Below are 13,502 nucleotides of genomic sequence, written 5' to 3'. Positions count from 1 at the left end.
TATGTATGTTTATAACATAACCAAACTAAAGCGCGCGCTCTGATTGGTCGATTTAGCGTCCCCCATTTGCCCATGGGTGTACGCTGCTGACGTGAGCAAATGTTTCCAAGTGAGGAAATGTTTCGTTGGAAACTGTTTCCTTAAATAATGGCTGGAGTCTCTTCTGCCGGAAATATGGAAATGTCTTCGAAATTTCGGGAAAATGAGACAGAAATGCCATCCTTTAAATTATTTGATTTCTCATTTCTTGAGCCACCTACAAAGAGATTTGCGAGTTTAAGTGAAAGCGAACTCGAATTGCTTGTAAGCGAGCGGCACTCCAAAAAGACAAAAGAAACCACAAACTGGTCTGTGTCCACATTTAAAGGTAAAAAGCAGCTATCAGAGATAACCTGACACTTTTAAATAGGCTTCGATAAAGCTAAAAATAAGAACAAATTAGTTCCTGAAGCCTTTACCGATGAGTAAAATGTTTGTAACCGTAGAACCCCATTTAATGCTGTACGTAAACAATCTTGACGAAACCTTTTAAATTGCCTTTGTTAAAGAGCGTTTACGATGATTAGAGGTTAAAATACTGAAATTGAAAATTTAAGGTCTTAAAAAGAGAGAATTTTGACAGACCGTTTCTTTTTCTGTTAATTTCAGCTTGGTGTACAGAAAAAAAAATTCAAACCCCGCTTGAAGAGATGAGTATCGGCCAGCTGGATCAAAACCTACGAAGGTTCTATGCAGAAGCCAGAACGAAAAAGGGCGAAGATTACAGCAAATCTACCTTACTGGGATTCCGTCACTAAATGGAAAGATATCTCAGCGCCCCTCCTTTAAACAGAGGCCTAAAAATTTCCACTGATTCGAGATTTTCAAGATCAAACTTGATGTTAGATGCACAAATAAGAAGCCTTAAGCGAAGCGGCAAAGAAAATGTCACACACAAACCTGCTATCGAAGAGGAAGACCTCCAAAAGTTGAAATCCAGCAAAGTCTTTTCCTCCTCTCAACCACTTTCCTTGCTGAGGAACGTTTGGTTTCATGTTGTCCTTTTTTTTTGCCGAAGGGGCCGTGAAGGTCAAAGAAGCTTAACAACGAAGAGCTTCAGGTTCGAAATTGATGCGGCTGGACGAAGGTACGCAACAATGAGCCATGATGAAATGTCAAAGAATCATCCTGGAGGATTGAACGATGTAGAGAGCACAGAAAAAGAAGCAAGAATGTATGAAACACAAGATCAAGGAGACGGCTACAAAGCGCTGAAACTATACCTGCAGAAAGTCAATCCAAATTGCACTGCCTTTTTCCAGTATCCGAAGAAAAACTGTGGAGCCGAAGATGCAGTTTGGTACGAAGCACGACCGCTTGGAATACACAGCCTCACTAAAATGATGAAAAATATCAGCGAAGAAGCGAATTTATCCAAAGTTTACACAAATCATTGTGTAAGAGCTACTGCCATCACTCTCTGGTCCAACGCTGGGATTTCTAACCGCCACATCATGGCCATTTCAGGACACCGCAGTGAACAGTCTCTGGTGAGCTACAACTCTCGTCCATCGACATCACAACTGCACAACTGCAGTCAAGTCTTGTCGAGAGCCTTTTCTTCCTCCACTAACAACCACAGCAAGTCATCAGAAGTTTCTAAGCAATCCATGTCGTTCCAGACCAAACAAGTGGCAACGAAATCGCTTTTCGGCGACTGCAGTATTCAAAACTTGCAAATTGTTTTCAACAATTCTTCCTCCGAAATTGAGTCAATTTTTAAATGACATTTGAGGACAGTTTTTCACTTTCGTCAGAAACTTCGCTCGTGATTGAGCAATTGCAACGATTAGCTGTAGATACAAAGCTCAGAAAGAGCTTTTTTTCATGAATTTCAGTAAACATGATCACATTTGTCTTCGATTGACTTGACGAGCATACCCGTGCAATGCCTAGTTTTCGCGCTCTTGTTTTGTTTGGTCATGTAAGACTACACGAACATTTTTGGTTCAATAAAAGGGAAATTCTATGGCTACAATGTATCGATGTTATGTTATAAAACAAATGGTAAACACCACAGCGTACACTATTGAGTTATGGATGCACTTGGGAGGTTTGCTAAGCACTCAAGAAGCTAGAGTCGCTCTCGGCTATCGCCTCGAGCGACTCTTACGCTTCTTTCGTGCTTAGCAACCTCCCGCGTACATCCATAACTCAATAGTGTACGCTGTGGTGTTTACCATTTGTTAATTGCTGTCGAAGCCATATGAGCTTTCGCGCGCGCGCGCGCGCGCGCTCAAATAGTTTATAAGGCCTGGGTTTTATCTTGGTTTGAGACCCCCAGCAGAGTTTCAAGAAAAAAAGTGGCGGCCGTTACCGCATAGCGCGTTCGAAGTTTAGATCAGAGAGCCTTTACACTTTTGGAAGGCGAACATGGATGTATCTACCGAAATTTTTTTAGAAGACGTTGTTTTCGTGCAGATGTGAGGTCTACAGCTGAGGTGAGTGGTATTTTTGTGTTTCATTCGGCAAATTAGCTCTAATTTGCCGTAGCTTCCATAATGCTCTGAGGCGTAAATCCAAATAACGAGCGTTTTATTCAAGGAAAGCGCATTTTTTCGTTTACTAAATTATAGATTACAAATGTTTTGGTATGTTTCGGAAATTTTCCATTCTTGTCAGTGTAGGATGAGGTGGAAATTAATAAAGCGCGGAGTGAAAACTTACCCGTAGCGTAAATTTTGTTGTTTACCAAATTTAAATGCCTCGGCTCAATCTCGAGCTAGAAATTTAACGGTGATTTATAGTACAACACTTTTGTGGGTAAATGTATTTATATGAGCTTCAACAAAGAGAGTTCATTACTCAATCTACAAGGTATGTAAATGAGAGAGAGCAAAAAGCTAAGTGTCAACAGTTGTGTTCTTATACATGTGTAGCGAAATTTAAAGTATACATATCTATGTTAGATTGAATCGATCCCAAGAGAGGTGACAAACTAAATTAGGATGTCGTCTTTAACCTTAGTTAACAATGACTGATTTGCCAGCCTGTGACGAATAACACAGACATTCTCAATCCAACATGCACATGGCAAATAGGAATCTGACCATTACCTTTTCTTAACTATGATTTTTACTTAAAGTGCACCTACACCCAAAAAATTTTTTTCGCTTAACGAAGTAAGCTTATTTTTTTGAGTATTTCTGCGCAAAAATTTTTTTATTTGCTCAAATCTTCAATTTTCTATGCCCAGTCAAAATACGGAAAATCGGCCGCCATCTTGCCCCACGACCGAGTTTAAAGAGGAATGGCTCTAGTGGGTAATGTGACGTCAAATCGAGAACACGAAAGTCTGCTTTTCACACATTTTCACTTGTTTGGGAAGGTTGTAGTCGATAATTGTCCGAAAATATGCCGACTAAGTGTGTTGTAGAAGGATGTAGCAACGTGCGAAATTTGCAAGAGGGTATCGCGCTTCATACATTCTTCATACAACACACCTAGTCGGCATATTTCGGACGATATCGACGACAATCTTCCCAAACAAGTGAAAATGTGTGAGATGCAGACTTTCGTGTTCTCGATTTGACGTCACATTACCCGCTAGAGCCATTCTTCTTTAAACTCGGTCGTGGGGCAAGATGGCGGCCGATTTTCCGTATTTTGACTGGGCATAGAAAATTGAAGATTTGAGCAAATAAAAAAATTTTTGCGCAGAAATACTCAAAAAAATAAGCTTACTTCGTTAAGCGAAAAAAATTTTTTGAGTGTAGGTGCACTTTAAATTCTTATACAACTTCCACATTCATCAGGGTATGTTGTCCAACTTGTGAAATTAAAGCCATCTAAGTTATGGTAGAATTTTAAGCCAAGTCATGTAAACTGTTGCCTGAGACTTCTTTTCTAATTTTATGTTCACAGTGTATTTTTTTTTAAATCCATAGGGACAAGATAGCTCAACAGCACAGCTATTCTGAGGTCAAACATAATCTTTGACTCGCTCATGATGAAGGTGAGCAATTAGTAAATAAGTGTTAATTACCAGTAACAAATTTGCTCTCAATCTGAAGCTTTTGGTGGTAAAAATGATGGACAACAATCACTTTCAAGTGACTTATTACCTTTTTTAAATGACCTGACTAAATCATTTAAGGGAATAAAATTAGGTAAGAATGCTTGATCAAAATACTTTACAAATGTACTGTAATCATCTTCCAGGATTGAAGCAATTTCAGAGCAACTTTTTTCTTGTGAAGAGTACTTGTTACCTCATCTGATAACTCATAGTCATTAGCATTGGGTAGCCAGTTATTCTGCATTAAGAAGGTTGCATCCCATAATTTTGTATCAGACTGTAGTTGCCTAGTGGCCTTCAGGACAAGAACTTGTATTTTTGCCAGGTGGTTTTCATACCTGTTGGCACTATATCTGGATTTGGGTTTGTGGTTTAGGTTGTTGTGTAATTTTTCAGGCTGTATGACTTCAGGTGTTCTGCTTTGGGGCATTTTTTACCCTCCTTTTTGCTTCATCAATGGTTTCAAAACATTCTACCATTCTTTGCCTTTTCCTCTGGTTGCAAAATATGTTCATTGAGCCAGGTGAAGGTTGACATAATTTTTTTTTTTCAGGAATTTTCTATACTTTTTTTTTTTAATTTTCTCTCTTCTTTACGGATTTTTTTTTTGCCTCAACAGGTGAAACTTTGTTTGTCAACCCAGCCTCGGAAACCATGGACATGACTTCTGTAAAGGACTTTACCAGTTGCTCCTTACATTCAGAGTCGAATTCCTTATATATCACTGACCCTACGTTTTTCACTTCTTTTGGTGTTGCTTTGAAGATTTTTTTTCCTGAAAGCTCTTTGGCTTGACATTTTACTTCTGTGAATGCCTCCCTTCTGCTTGCCACACAACCTGTGCTTTTTTTGAAGAGGCTACTCTCTGCTGGTGTTGTTAAGAGACAGCATTTGCATTCTATTTGGTGCAGAGATTTTTTACCCTGGGCAGTTTTCTGCCAGCTTTCTATAGAATATGCATTTAGATACTGTTGCTTTTTTTCTGGTGGTGACCACTGTGAAATTTGGTTATCAATGGCCTTATATTTCTTGAGAAAAAGACCTATTGATGTAACTATACTTTTTTGTAATTGTGCTTTATTTTTCTACCTGTAAGTATTTAGTGACCTTCAAAAGATTTATGGAAAGAAACACTTACTTTTGCTCACATGTAAATGGGGAAATTCTTTGAAATTTTCCATTTAGAGCTGATATCTCTCTTCAAATTGCTGGCTTTTATACGCCTTTTCTGATTCATTGTCCTTTGTTGAAAAATTTTTCTGGGCAAGGGACTTAGTATTCCTTAAATAAACATGAGCAAATCAATCCCTAGTCAATCTCCATGTCAATTTACATTTTGTTTCTATTTCATTTTTCACTCAATATTTTTTTTGCCTTCTTTTTTATTTTGTACGTCATGAAATTGGACAGATTCCTCCAACTGAGCTGGCAGGAAATTAGTGCAAAGTGCACATGCAAATTATCTCTCCATCAAGATGGGGTGGGAGGGGAGCATTTGAAGTTTGAATAACCTTGTTTTTCACCCTTTTCTTGCTGCCAGGCCAGTTGAAATCCCTGTTCATTTCTTACCAACAGATTTTCATAAGACCTAAGAGCAGGATTTTAATTTTTAAACACATGGAGCACTAATATTAGCAGTTATTTCTCCCTTCCACCTCCCACCTCCTGCGGCTCAATTTTGGTCCATGTTGTGGGTTGATTTTGCTGTCATGTGAAGAGAAGAATTAAAGCTGTTGTATATATGACTTCATGGGAAACAACAACCCATGCAGTGAGTCCCACAGTACATCTCTTAATTTATTTTAGCATCTTTTATTTTCTTTCGGTCACGGACGTGGAAATTGCGAAAAAAGCAACAAACAAGTTGAAGTAATATTATTGAAGCATTTCAGTATCTTACAATTACAGGAGATGAAAACATACAATACTAGAGCAGTAAAAAATAATTCGTTCGTTTTTTGGCTTGCTAAGCCAGCAGTTTTACTTTCCCATCAGATATTTGTCCGGTGATCGACCTGACAACTATAACCACCATATTTGATTTGTGCTTTCTTGGCCAGCGGTATAATGTGGTAGTCAAGTCATGTTCATGTATTATGTTCGAAAAGAAACAAAATGGCTACCTCTTTCGTAGTTTAAAAAGGGGTAGTCAGAATGCTATCGCCGGTGCCGAATTTTTCATTTCAAGCAGTTATTTTTAGCGAAATGGAAGAAGGTGTTGATAAACTTTATCTTCTCGTTTGGAATGAAGTTCCAAATAGAGTTGATAACAATCTAAAGACCATTAAGTTGAGAAAAGTTCCTTCTCAACTCCTAAAAATCTCTAATCTCTTTTTTAAGGAGCGAAGGAAATTCATTCCAAACGTAGATGGCTAGCATTTTTTATTGAGTATTTTTCTCATTCATTGATCAGTAACGAGTGTGTGTAAATCTTACCAATTCCGATAAAAACCGATTGAGTAGCGTTTTGATCACGTGACCCGACAAGTGACCATCGTTGTCGGCATTGTTGCCATAAGGTAAAAGTTCGTATGGATATCTATCGTCCCTGAAAGTTTCAGCGAAATCGGCTGTATATTTATGGAGATATGGCTGTTTATTTTATTAAGGCAATTTAACCTCCTGACCCAGGCCTTAAACTACTTTAAAATCACGTCTCCAACTGGCTTCACCCTCCAGGCTATATATCGATTGTTCTATTGACAGCTATTAAATGAATTCACTTCATTTGTTATGATGTTTGGTCCATCAACATTTCAGAGAAAAAATTACGCTTAAATGTGCTTTGAACCGTTAATCTATATTATTTTTTAAACTTCATTCGCTTGACATAGATGTGAAATTCGAGGCTGATGGCGACAAAAATTGTGAACATCATTGAATTTTCTAAAATCTCGTCAAATTGATATATCAGGTACTTCACTGTCGGTAGCAACAGATTATTTCCCTGTATACAAGAGTGCTATGCGCGACACAAAGAAGATGCAACAAAAACCAAGGAAAAGAATGACTAAGACCCATGGAAATATTTTCAATCTTGTCTAATACATTTGGCGCAGCGTTTTGAGCTAAAAAGAGAAAAGAAATTAAAAACCCAGACTGGAGACGGGATTTGTCAACTATACTGTCCCTTTGAAATCATGATGGGGACTAGAAACCATTCGTTGAATGAGAGCGCATGACTGGGTCATTCTCTCAACGGAAGGTAAAAATTGAGCCTCTATCAAAGTTGACGTAAAGATGGAAAGGGGGAAGGTGCTGAAAATCTCGGAAACTTCATCAAATCTTCACAGTTTCAGTTAGTATACGTAGATTCAGAAGACAGCTGATTAAATGAATAGAGGAATTTATGTGATCATATTTTTATTTTAGTCATTTTGCATCGGGTGGTTGGTTCTTGATAATGATAGCTTCCTGTTGATTGAAGTGCATCATCGTGTTAAAAGAAAGAAGAAATTCTTCAGTTGGTACATCCCGTCTAATTGGTGTCTCCCTTCTTAGGAATCCCCCCTCCCCCCCTCGCTAGAGGGTCTCATGATAAAAAAAAAAAACATAAAAATGCTGCCCATTAAAACCTAAACTAAAAATGAGTGACCCGTGTCATGTTCATTGGGGGAACAACAGTAAATATAACAAGAACTGAAACCCTTTAAAAACTTCACACTGTACACCTGTTTTAAAATATTGTAAACGCAGTACTTACGGCGGCAAAAATTTGTGAACGGAACTTGAAGCATTAGCCTGCTTCATACGTCCAATCAGTAAAAGGCAGGCTTCGTTTTACTTATAAGGTTTATTGTGTTTACCTCCATCGAAGCAGTTAGGTCGTCCGCAGTTTTTGCAAAAATCACCTATTTCTTAAACTTTAGACGCTCTGTAATGTTGGGAAAATAATGGCGCAGCTCATCCGCCTGTTGAGTAATATCAAAAAGATCTTGTCCGTCGATATTGTCGTTTTCTTGAAGGTAACAAAAGAAGCCAAACAATTGAATAGGTTTACCTTCCACGTGAGGTTGTGCCGAGAAATCAGACCGTTTGCTGAGCTTACCTATCCTATCGTAAGTCTCGAGAGAAAATCCATGGCTCCGAAGCCAAGGCACAACCTCCTCTGCGGTGAAGTCACGAGTGAAATCTATCTTGAAGTTTCGTCGCAGAACTCTTTTGGAAAGATGCGCGGGCAATAGAGGACGAATTTTGGAGGGAAATCTTTTTTTAGATATATATATATATATATATACCCAAATTGTAATCATTAACGAGAGGTTTACGTTTCATATTGTCTAAGCCCAATGAAAACTCACCCACGTTATTAATGAGTTACCGCGTTAATGAGGGGGCAAATTTTCCGGAACAGCCCCCTCCTAAAATCTAAATTAAATAACGTTACACTGATTTGACAGTAAACCCAAGACAGCTCGAACGCACTACCTATCATCTGAGATTACTACCAGTAATAGAATGTATTGGCCTCTCATGGGGCCAAATCTGCCTCACTTTATTTGGACCTTAGAGGGGCCGAATTGAGAGGAAGGGCCAAAAGGGTCATTAGTGAGGCCATTTCAGAAATAAGAAGGGCAGAATCGGCACCATCTCGAACTGATTTGGCTCTTTTTATCCAAAACGGCCCAACATGGGTCAAATTGGCCCTCAAAAAATTGGGGCCGATTTGGCTTTTGGCGTCGACTCGGCTCTTTCCATTTTACAGTGCCGTTTGCGTCAATTGAGAGAGATTTTACGGTAGCCGTTTGCGTCAATTTACAGAGATTTTACGATACCCATTTGCGTCAATTTACAGAGATTTTACGGTAGCCGTTTGCGTCAATTTACAGAGATTTTACGATACCCATTTGCGTCAAATTACAGAGATTTTACGGTAGCCGTTTGCGTCAATTGACAGAGATTTTACGATACCCATTTGCGTCAATTTACAGAGATTTTACGGTAGCCGTTTGCGTCAATTGACAGAGATTTTACGATACCCATTTGCGTCAATTTACAGAGATTTTACGGTAGCCGTTTGCGTCAATTGACAGAGATTTTACGATACCCATTTGCGTCAATTTACAGAGATTTTACGGTAGCCGTTTGCGTCAATTTACAGAGATTTTACGATACCCATTTGCGTCAAATTACAGAGATTTTACGGTAGCCGTTTGCGTCAATTGACAGAGATTTTACGATACCCATTTGCGTCAATTTACAGAGATTTTACGGTAGCCGTTTGCGTCAATTGACAGAGATTTTACGATACCCATTTGCGTCAATTTACAGAGATTTTACGGTAGCCGTTTGCGTCAATTGACAGAGATTTTACGATACCCATTTGCGTCAATTTACAGAGATTTTACGGTAGCCGTTTGCGTCAATTGACAGAGATTTTACGATACCCATTTGCGTCAATTTACAGAGATTTTACGGTAGCCGTTTGCGTCAATTTACAGAGATTTTACGGTAGCCGTTTGCGTCAATTTACAGAGATTTTACGATACCCCATTTGCGTCAATTTACAGAGATTTTACGGTAGCCGTTTGCGTCAATTTACAGAGATTTTACGATATCCGTTTGCGTCAATTTACAGAGATTTTACGGTACCCCGTTTGCGTCAATTTACAGAGATTTTACGATACCCGTTTGCGTCAATTTACAGAGATTTTAAGGTACTCCGTTTGCGTCAATGTGCAGAGTTTATTATGCTCAGTTTGTGTTCATTTACAGCAGCGTAATTCACAGACATCTTATGTCGGACGTCTAATTTCGGTAAAATCTTTGTAAATAGTAGATTGACAAACATTTTTGGTACATTTTATAAAGTCTGTAAATTGCAAGTATTTCTTCTCATCACTGCACTTATAATTTGTTTACATTTTACAAACTTTTTATAAAGACCTAAAACCGAAAACTCCTTAAAAACTCTATAAGATGTCTGTAAAATAAATTTAAAGAGATTTTGTTTTAAACAAGTAAAATTATCAAGTCTGTAAACTATTGATCTATAGACATTTCATGAATTCTGTAAATGGTCCAACTGAATTTTCCAGTGTTTAGACGCTTTTAATTTTGATTCAGGAATGATCACAAATTAATCGTAAGACTACTAAAAGAAAAGCTCTAAAATTCTCCTGATATTGTTGAAAAAGAAACCTGGTAGTACAAAAGCTGTTTAGCTTATGAAAGATTTCTAGTTCACTACAGACTATAGGCGGCCGTCACCACCAAAAATACAAGGATGTCAAATAGATCAGTAAATACAAAGATGGTTTAAGGATCAGCTGCAGGGTAGCATAGCTAAAAAAAAAACCTTTAACTGTTTCCGGTCCAGGCTTATAATCTACGTTTAATGGAGAAAATAAAAATAGAATTTCCTTTTACTATCACTGCACCCAGGAAAAAAAAAAAAAAAAAGTAATATAATGTACACCTCTTTAAAAATAATAAATGTAAGCAGTCTTACCTGAATACTCTAATCGTACGGAAAACCAATTAAAGCATACCGATATCACTTTGTTTGAAAAATGTCTAAACAAATCAAGGCTATCAGCTGGCATTCGACATTTCTCGCACGTCGTAACATTACTTAACACTTCAAACATTCAGGTACACCAACGCGTGCAAACTGTGGGAAACCGGGAGGCCGGCAAACCTTGGTAGAATCAAGTCTTGTTGCCAATTTAATTAAAACAAATAAAAGCAATATCGGCTGGAGAAAAAAGGCTCTGCTTTACGGCAAGGCGAAGTGAAGGCTCTTCAACACAGCGACTACAATATGTGATCGATGGTTTCGCGCCATTCTTCACACTCAATGACGTCATGCCCCCCAGCAGATCACTGTTCCATTTGCGGTTTGTATTTTTGGTGGTTTTGGTGGTAATGTACAGGCGGCCGTCACCACCAAAAATACAAGGATGTCAAATAAATCAGTAGATACAAAGATGGTTTAAGGATCAGCTGCAGGATAGCATAGCTAATAAAAGAATGGCATGGCCAAATTATAGACATGCAGTCTAGGTTTCCTTCATGAAACAGAACAGCCTAAACATAAATAGTTTAGTCAAATGATAAACGGTCTAGTTGCCCCATGTCGAGTTGGAACATGAAATTGTGAAATGGACCAGCTAAATTGCGAATATATCTAGCGCTCATTTGCAATACAGTACACAAACAGTGTAGCGTTGCTTCAAATGACTCAGGGTAATACGGAGTAGCACAGCGTTCGCACAAACGGTGTAGCTTTGGGTGAAATGGCTCAGCATAATGTCGAATGGTTCAGCGTACATACAAACAATGTAGCTTTGCGTGAAAAGGCTCAGCGTAATGTGGAATGGTAAAGTGTACACACAATTGGTGTAGCGTTGTGCGAAATGGCTCAGCGTAATGTCAAATGGTACGGCGTAATGTCAAATGGTACAGCGTACATACAAAAGGCGTATCGTTGCGTGAAATAGATCAGCGTTATGTCAAATGGTACAGCGTACACACAAATGGTTTAGCGTTGCGTGAAATAGCTCAGCCTTCACGTCACGCCACAAGCAAGCTTGACGATTTGCCACAACATCGAAATATTTCATGTAATGTTGAGCAATTTAATGTTCAGCGGGAGCGTCTGATGTTCTGCAAAGCTATTCGACGTAACGCTACACCATTCGTGTGTACGCTGTACCATGCGACATCACGCTGAGCCATTTCACGCAACGCTACACTGTTTGTATGTACGCTGTACCATTCTACATTACGCTATCTCGCCGAAACCACCAAAAATACAAACCGCAAATGGAAGAGCGATCTGCTAGGGGGGGCATGATGTCATCGAGTATGAAGAATGGCGCGAAACCATCGATGACATAGTGTAGTCGCTGTGTTGAAGAGCCTCTACTTCGCCTTGCCGTAAAGTAGAGCCAATTCGGTAAGTTTCTCCTCTTTTTCCCCCAACCGATATTGCTTTTATTCGTTTTCCTTCATGAAAGCTTTCAATGCGAAATGGGGTTGACAGGCCTACAAGACTCCCCAGCGCATGTTAAGACGAACCAACGAATCTTGCCTTTGTTACACAATACCAACCATTAGTGCCAAACCTAAAGCAAATCTTCATGAAAAACTGGCATTTAATAGAAACACAACCACAACTGAGCGAACTTTACATTGAAAATCCGCCGCTTGTACCTTACAAAAGAGGGCGGTCGCTCAAAGACATACTCGTGAGGGCCAAACTTAGTATGTACACTGAAATGTCTCAGTTTGTTTAAAATGAGTACGCACATCAAAGATTGCGTCCTTTTCGAATCGTTCGCCTTTGAAGATGTAGGTGTCCAGGAATGTTGTTTCCTTATCGGAAATTTCAGCCGTAAATTTTATTGTTGGATGATGATTGTTTGCTTTTTCAATGAAACGTTCTATTGTTGCTTTGTTTGTACTCCATAACGAGATGTCGTGTATGCAACCTTTCCAAACAAGCAGTTTGAAAAGGCTTTTGTCAAGGATTTCTTTCTCTACCTTGTTCATGAAAATATTAGAAAAGGCGACTACCATTTTCGTGCCCATGACCGTAACATGTGTTTGAAGGTAGTGTTTTCCATTAAAATGGAAAGAATTTTCTTGGAGAATTAGCCTAAGCGCTTGTTTTAGTGGTTGTGTAGGGATAGGAGTTCCGTTTCTGTAGAATATTTCGTATGCTTTACATCCAGTGCCTATCACGAAGCGCGCGCCAGTGACATCAATGGAAAGTTAATATTCTCGTTGTTTTTGCTATTTTTCAAATCAAAGCTACTGAAACATAAAAAACAAGGGCCTAAATTTGCTGTACAACAGTCACCCGCCACGCCCCGCCCGACGAGCTTTATACGACTTTGAATTTCTTGACCCCTACCGATTTTGCGCTATTGAATAGCGCAAAGTCAGGAGGGGGTCTAATTTTTCTTCACGTAGCATCTCTACGGGGCAAAATTTAATGAAGGATTTTCACAAGAAAGGTGTTGAGAAGTGAGGTTCGGCACATGGCTATCTATCAACAGATTTAATTTGACACGTCAGTCTAGACAACATTACGAGGTAAGTATCGAGTGCGCTCTGCGCATCACAATATGTAGAAAATACATCTTCTCAACGTAAACAAAAATTATGAAACTGACGCCCGTATCGAAGTGTGCTTCGTTTCCTTAATGTTGAGCCAAGCAGGAGCACTTTGAGTAAAGAAATCTTTGAGAAAAAGTAAGAATTATAAGTACGAACCTATGAGAGAATTATTAGCTAGTACGAACATAGGAGTTCTCAAAGCCATTAATCAATCGAGCGATGCCGATACAGCGCGCGATCGTTGCTGTTCTTATCAGAGTAGGAAAACAGTAACTCTGACACTTAGCAGAGCGTTTTATTTCGTTGTTCCTGCTACTACATTCAACAGTTACCTAAAGCCAGCTGAAAGATGCTACAAATTAACATGCGAGAGGGTTGT

General features: G+C 38.9%; 1 protein-coding gene across 3 annotated transcripts; it reads left to right on the top strand.

Moving 5' to 3' along the window:
- The first annotated feature begins 7 nt into the window (after nucleotides 1-7).
- On the top strand, nucleotides 8-5,206 carry LOC111332585 (uncharacterized). Of its 3 annotated transcripts, XR_016001409.1 has the most exons (4): nucleotides 133-367; nucleotides 649-2,480; nucleotides 3,927-3,994; nucleotides 4,677-5,206. XR_016001409.1 is itself a non-coding variant. In XM_088760489.1 (2 exons), the coding sequence occupies exons 1-2, from the start codon at nucleotides 148-150 to the stop codon at nucleotides 795-797; spliced, it is 369 nt and encodes a 122-aa protein (XP_088616615.1). In that variant the 5' UTR covers nucleotides 8-147; the 3' UTR covers nucleotides 798-801. The 3 variants fall into 3 exon arrangements, 1 of the variants encoding a protein (XP_088616615.1); XR_016001410.1 differs by lacking the exons at nucleotides 133-367; nucleotides 649-2,480 and adding an exon at nucleotides 3,322-3,795; XM_088760489.1 differs by lacking the exons at nucleotides 3,927-3,994; nucleotides 4,677-5,206 and having other exon boundaries at nucleotides 8-367; nucleotides 649-801.
- Nucleotides 5,207-13,502: the final 8,296 nt, after the last annotated feature.

The sequence above is a fragment of the Stylophora pistillata genome, chromosome 5, assembly GCF_964205215.1.
Source record: "Stylophora pistillata chromosome 5, jaStyPist1.2, whole genome shotgun sequence".
In the NCBI taxonomy this organism is placed as follows: Eukaryota; Metazoa; Cnidaria; class Anthozoa; order Scleractinia; family Pocilloporidae; genus Stylophora; species Stylophora pistillata.
This window is presented reverse-complemented; position numbering and strand designations above follow the sequence as displayed.

What these genes read in the sequence shown, in the direction of transcription:
- LOC111332585 (XM_088760489.1), top strand. Translation starts at nt 148, where the DNA reads ATGGCTGGAGTCTCTTCTGCCGGAAATATGGAAATGTCTTCGAAATTT. An exon ending in GTCTGTGTCCACATTTAAAG is followed by an intron (nt 368 to 648) that starts GTAAAAAGCAGC and finishes TGTTAATTTCAG; the next exon opens with CTTGGTGTACAGAAAAAAAA.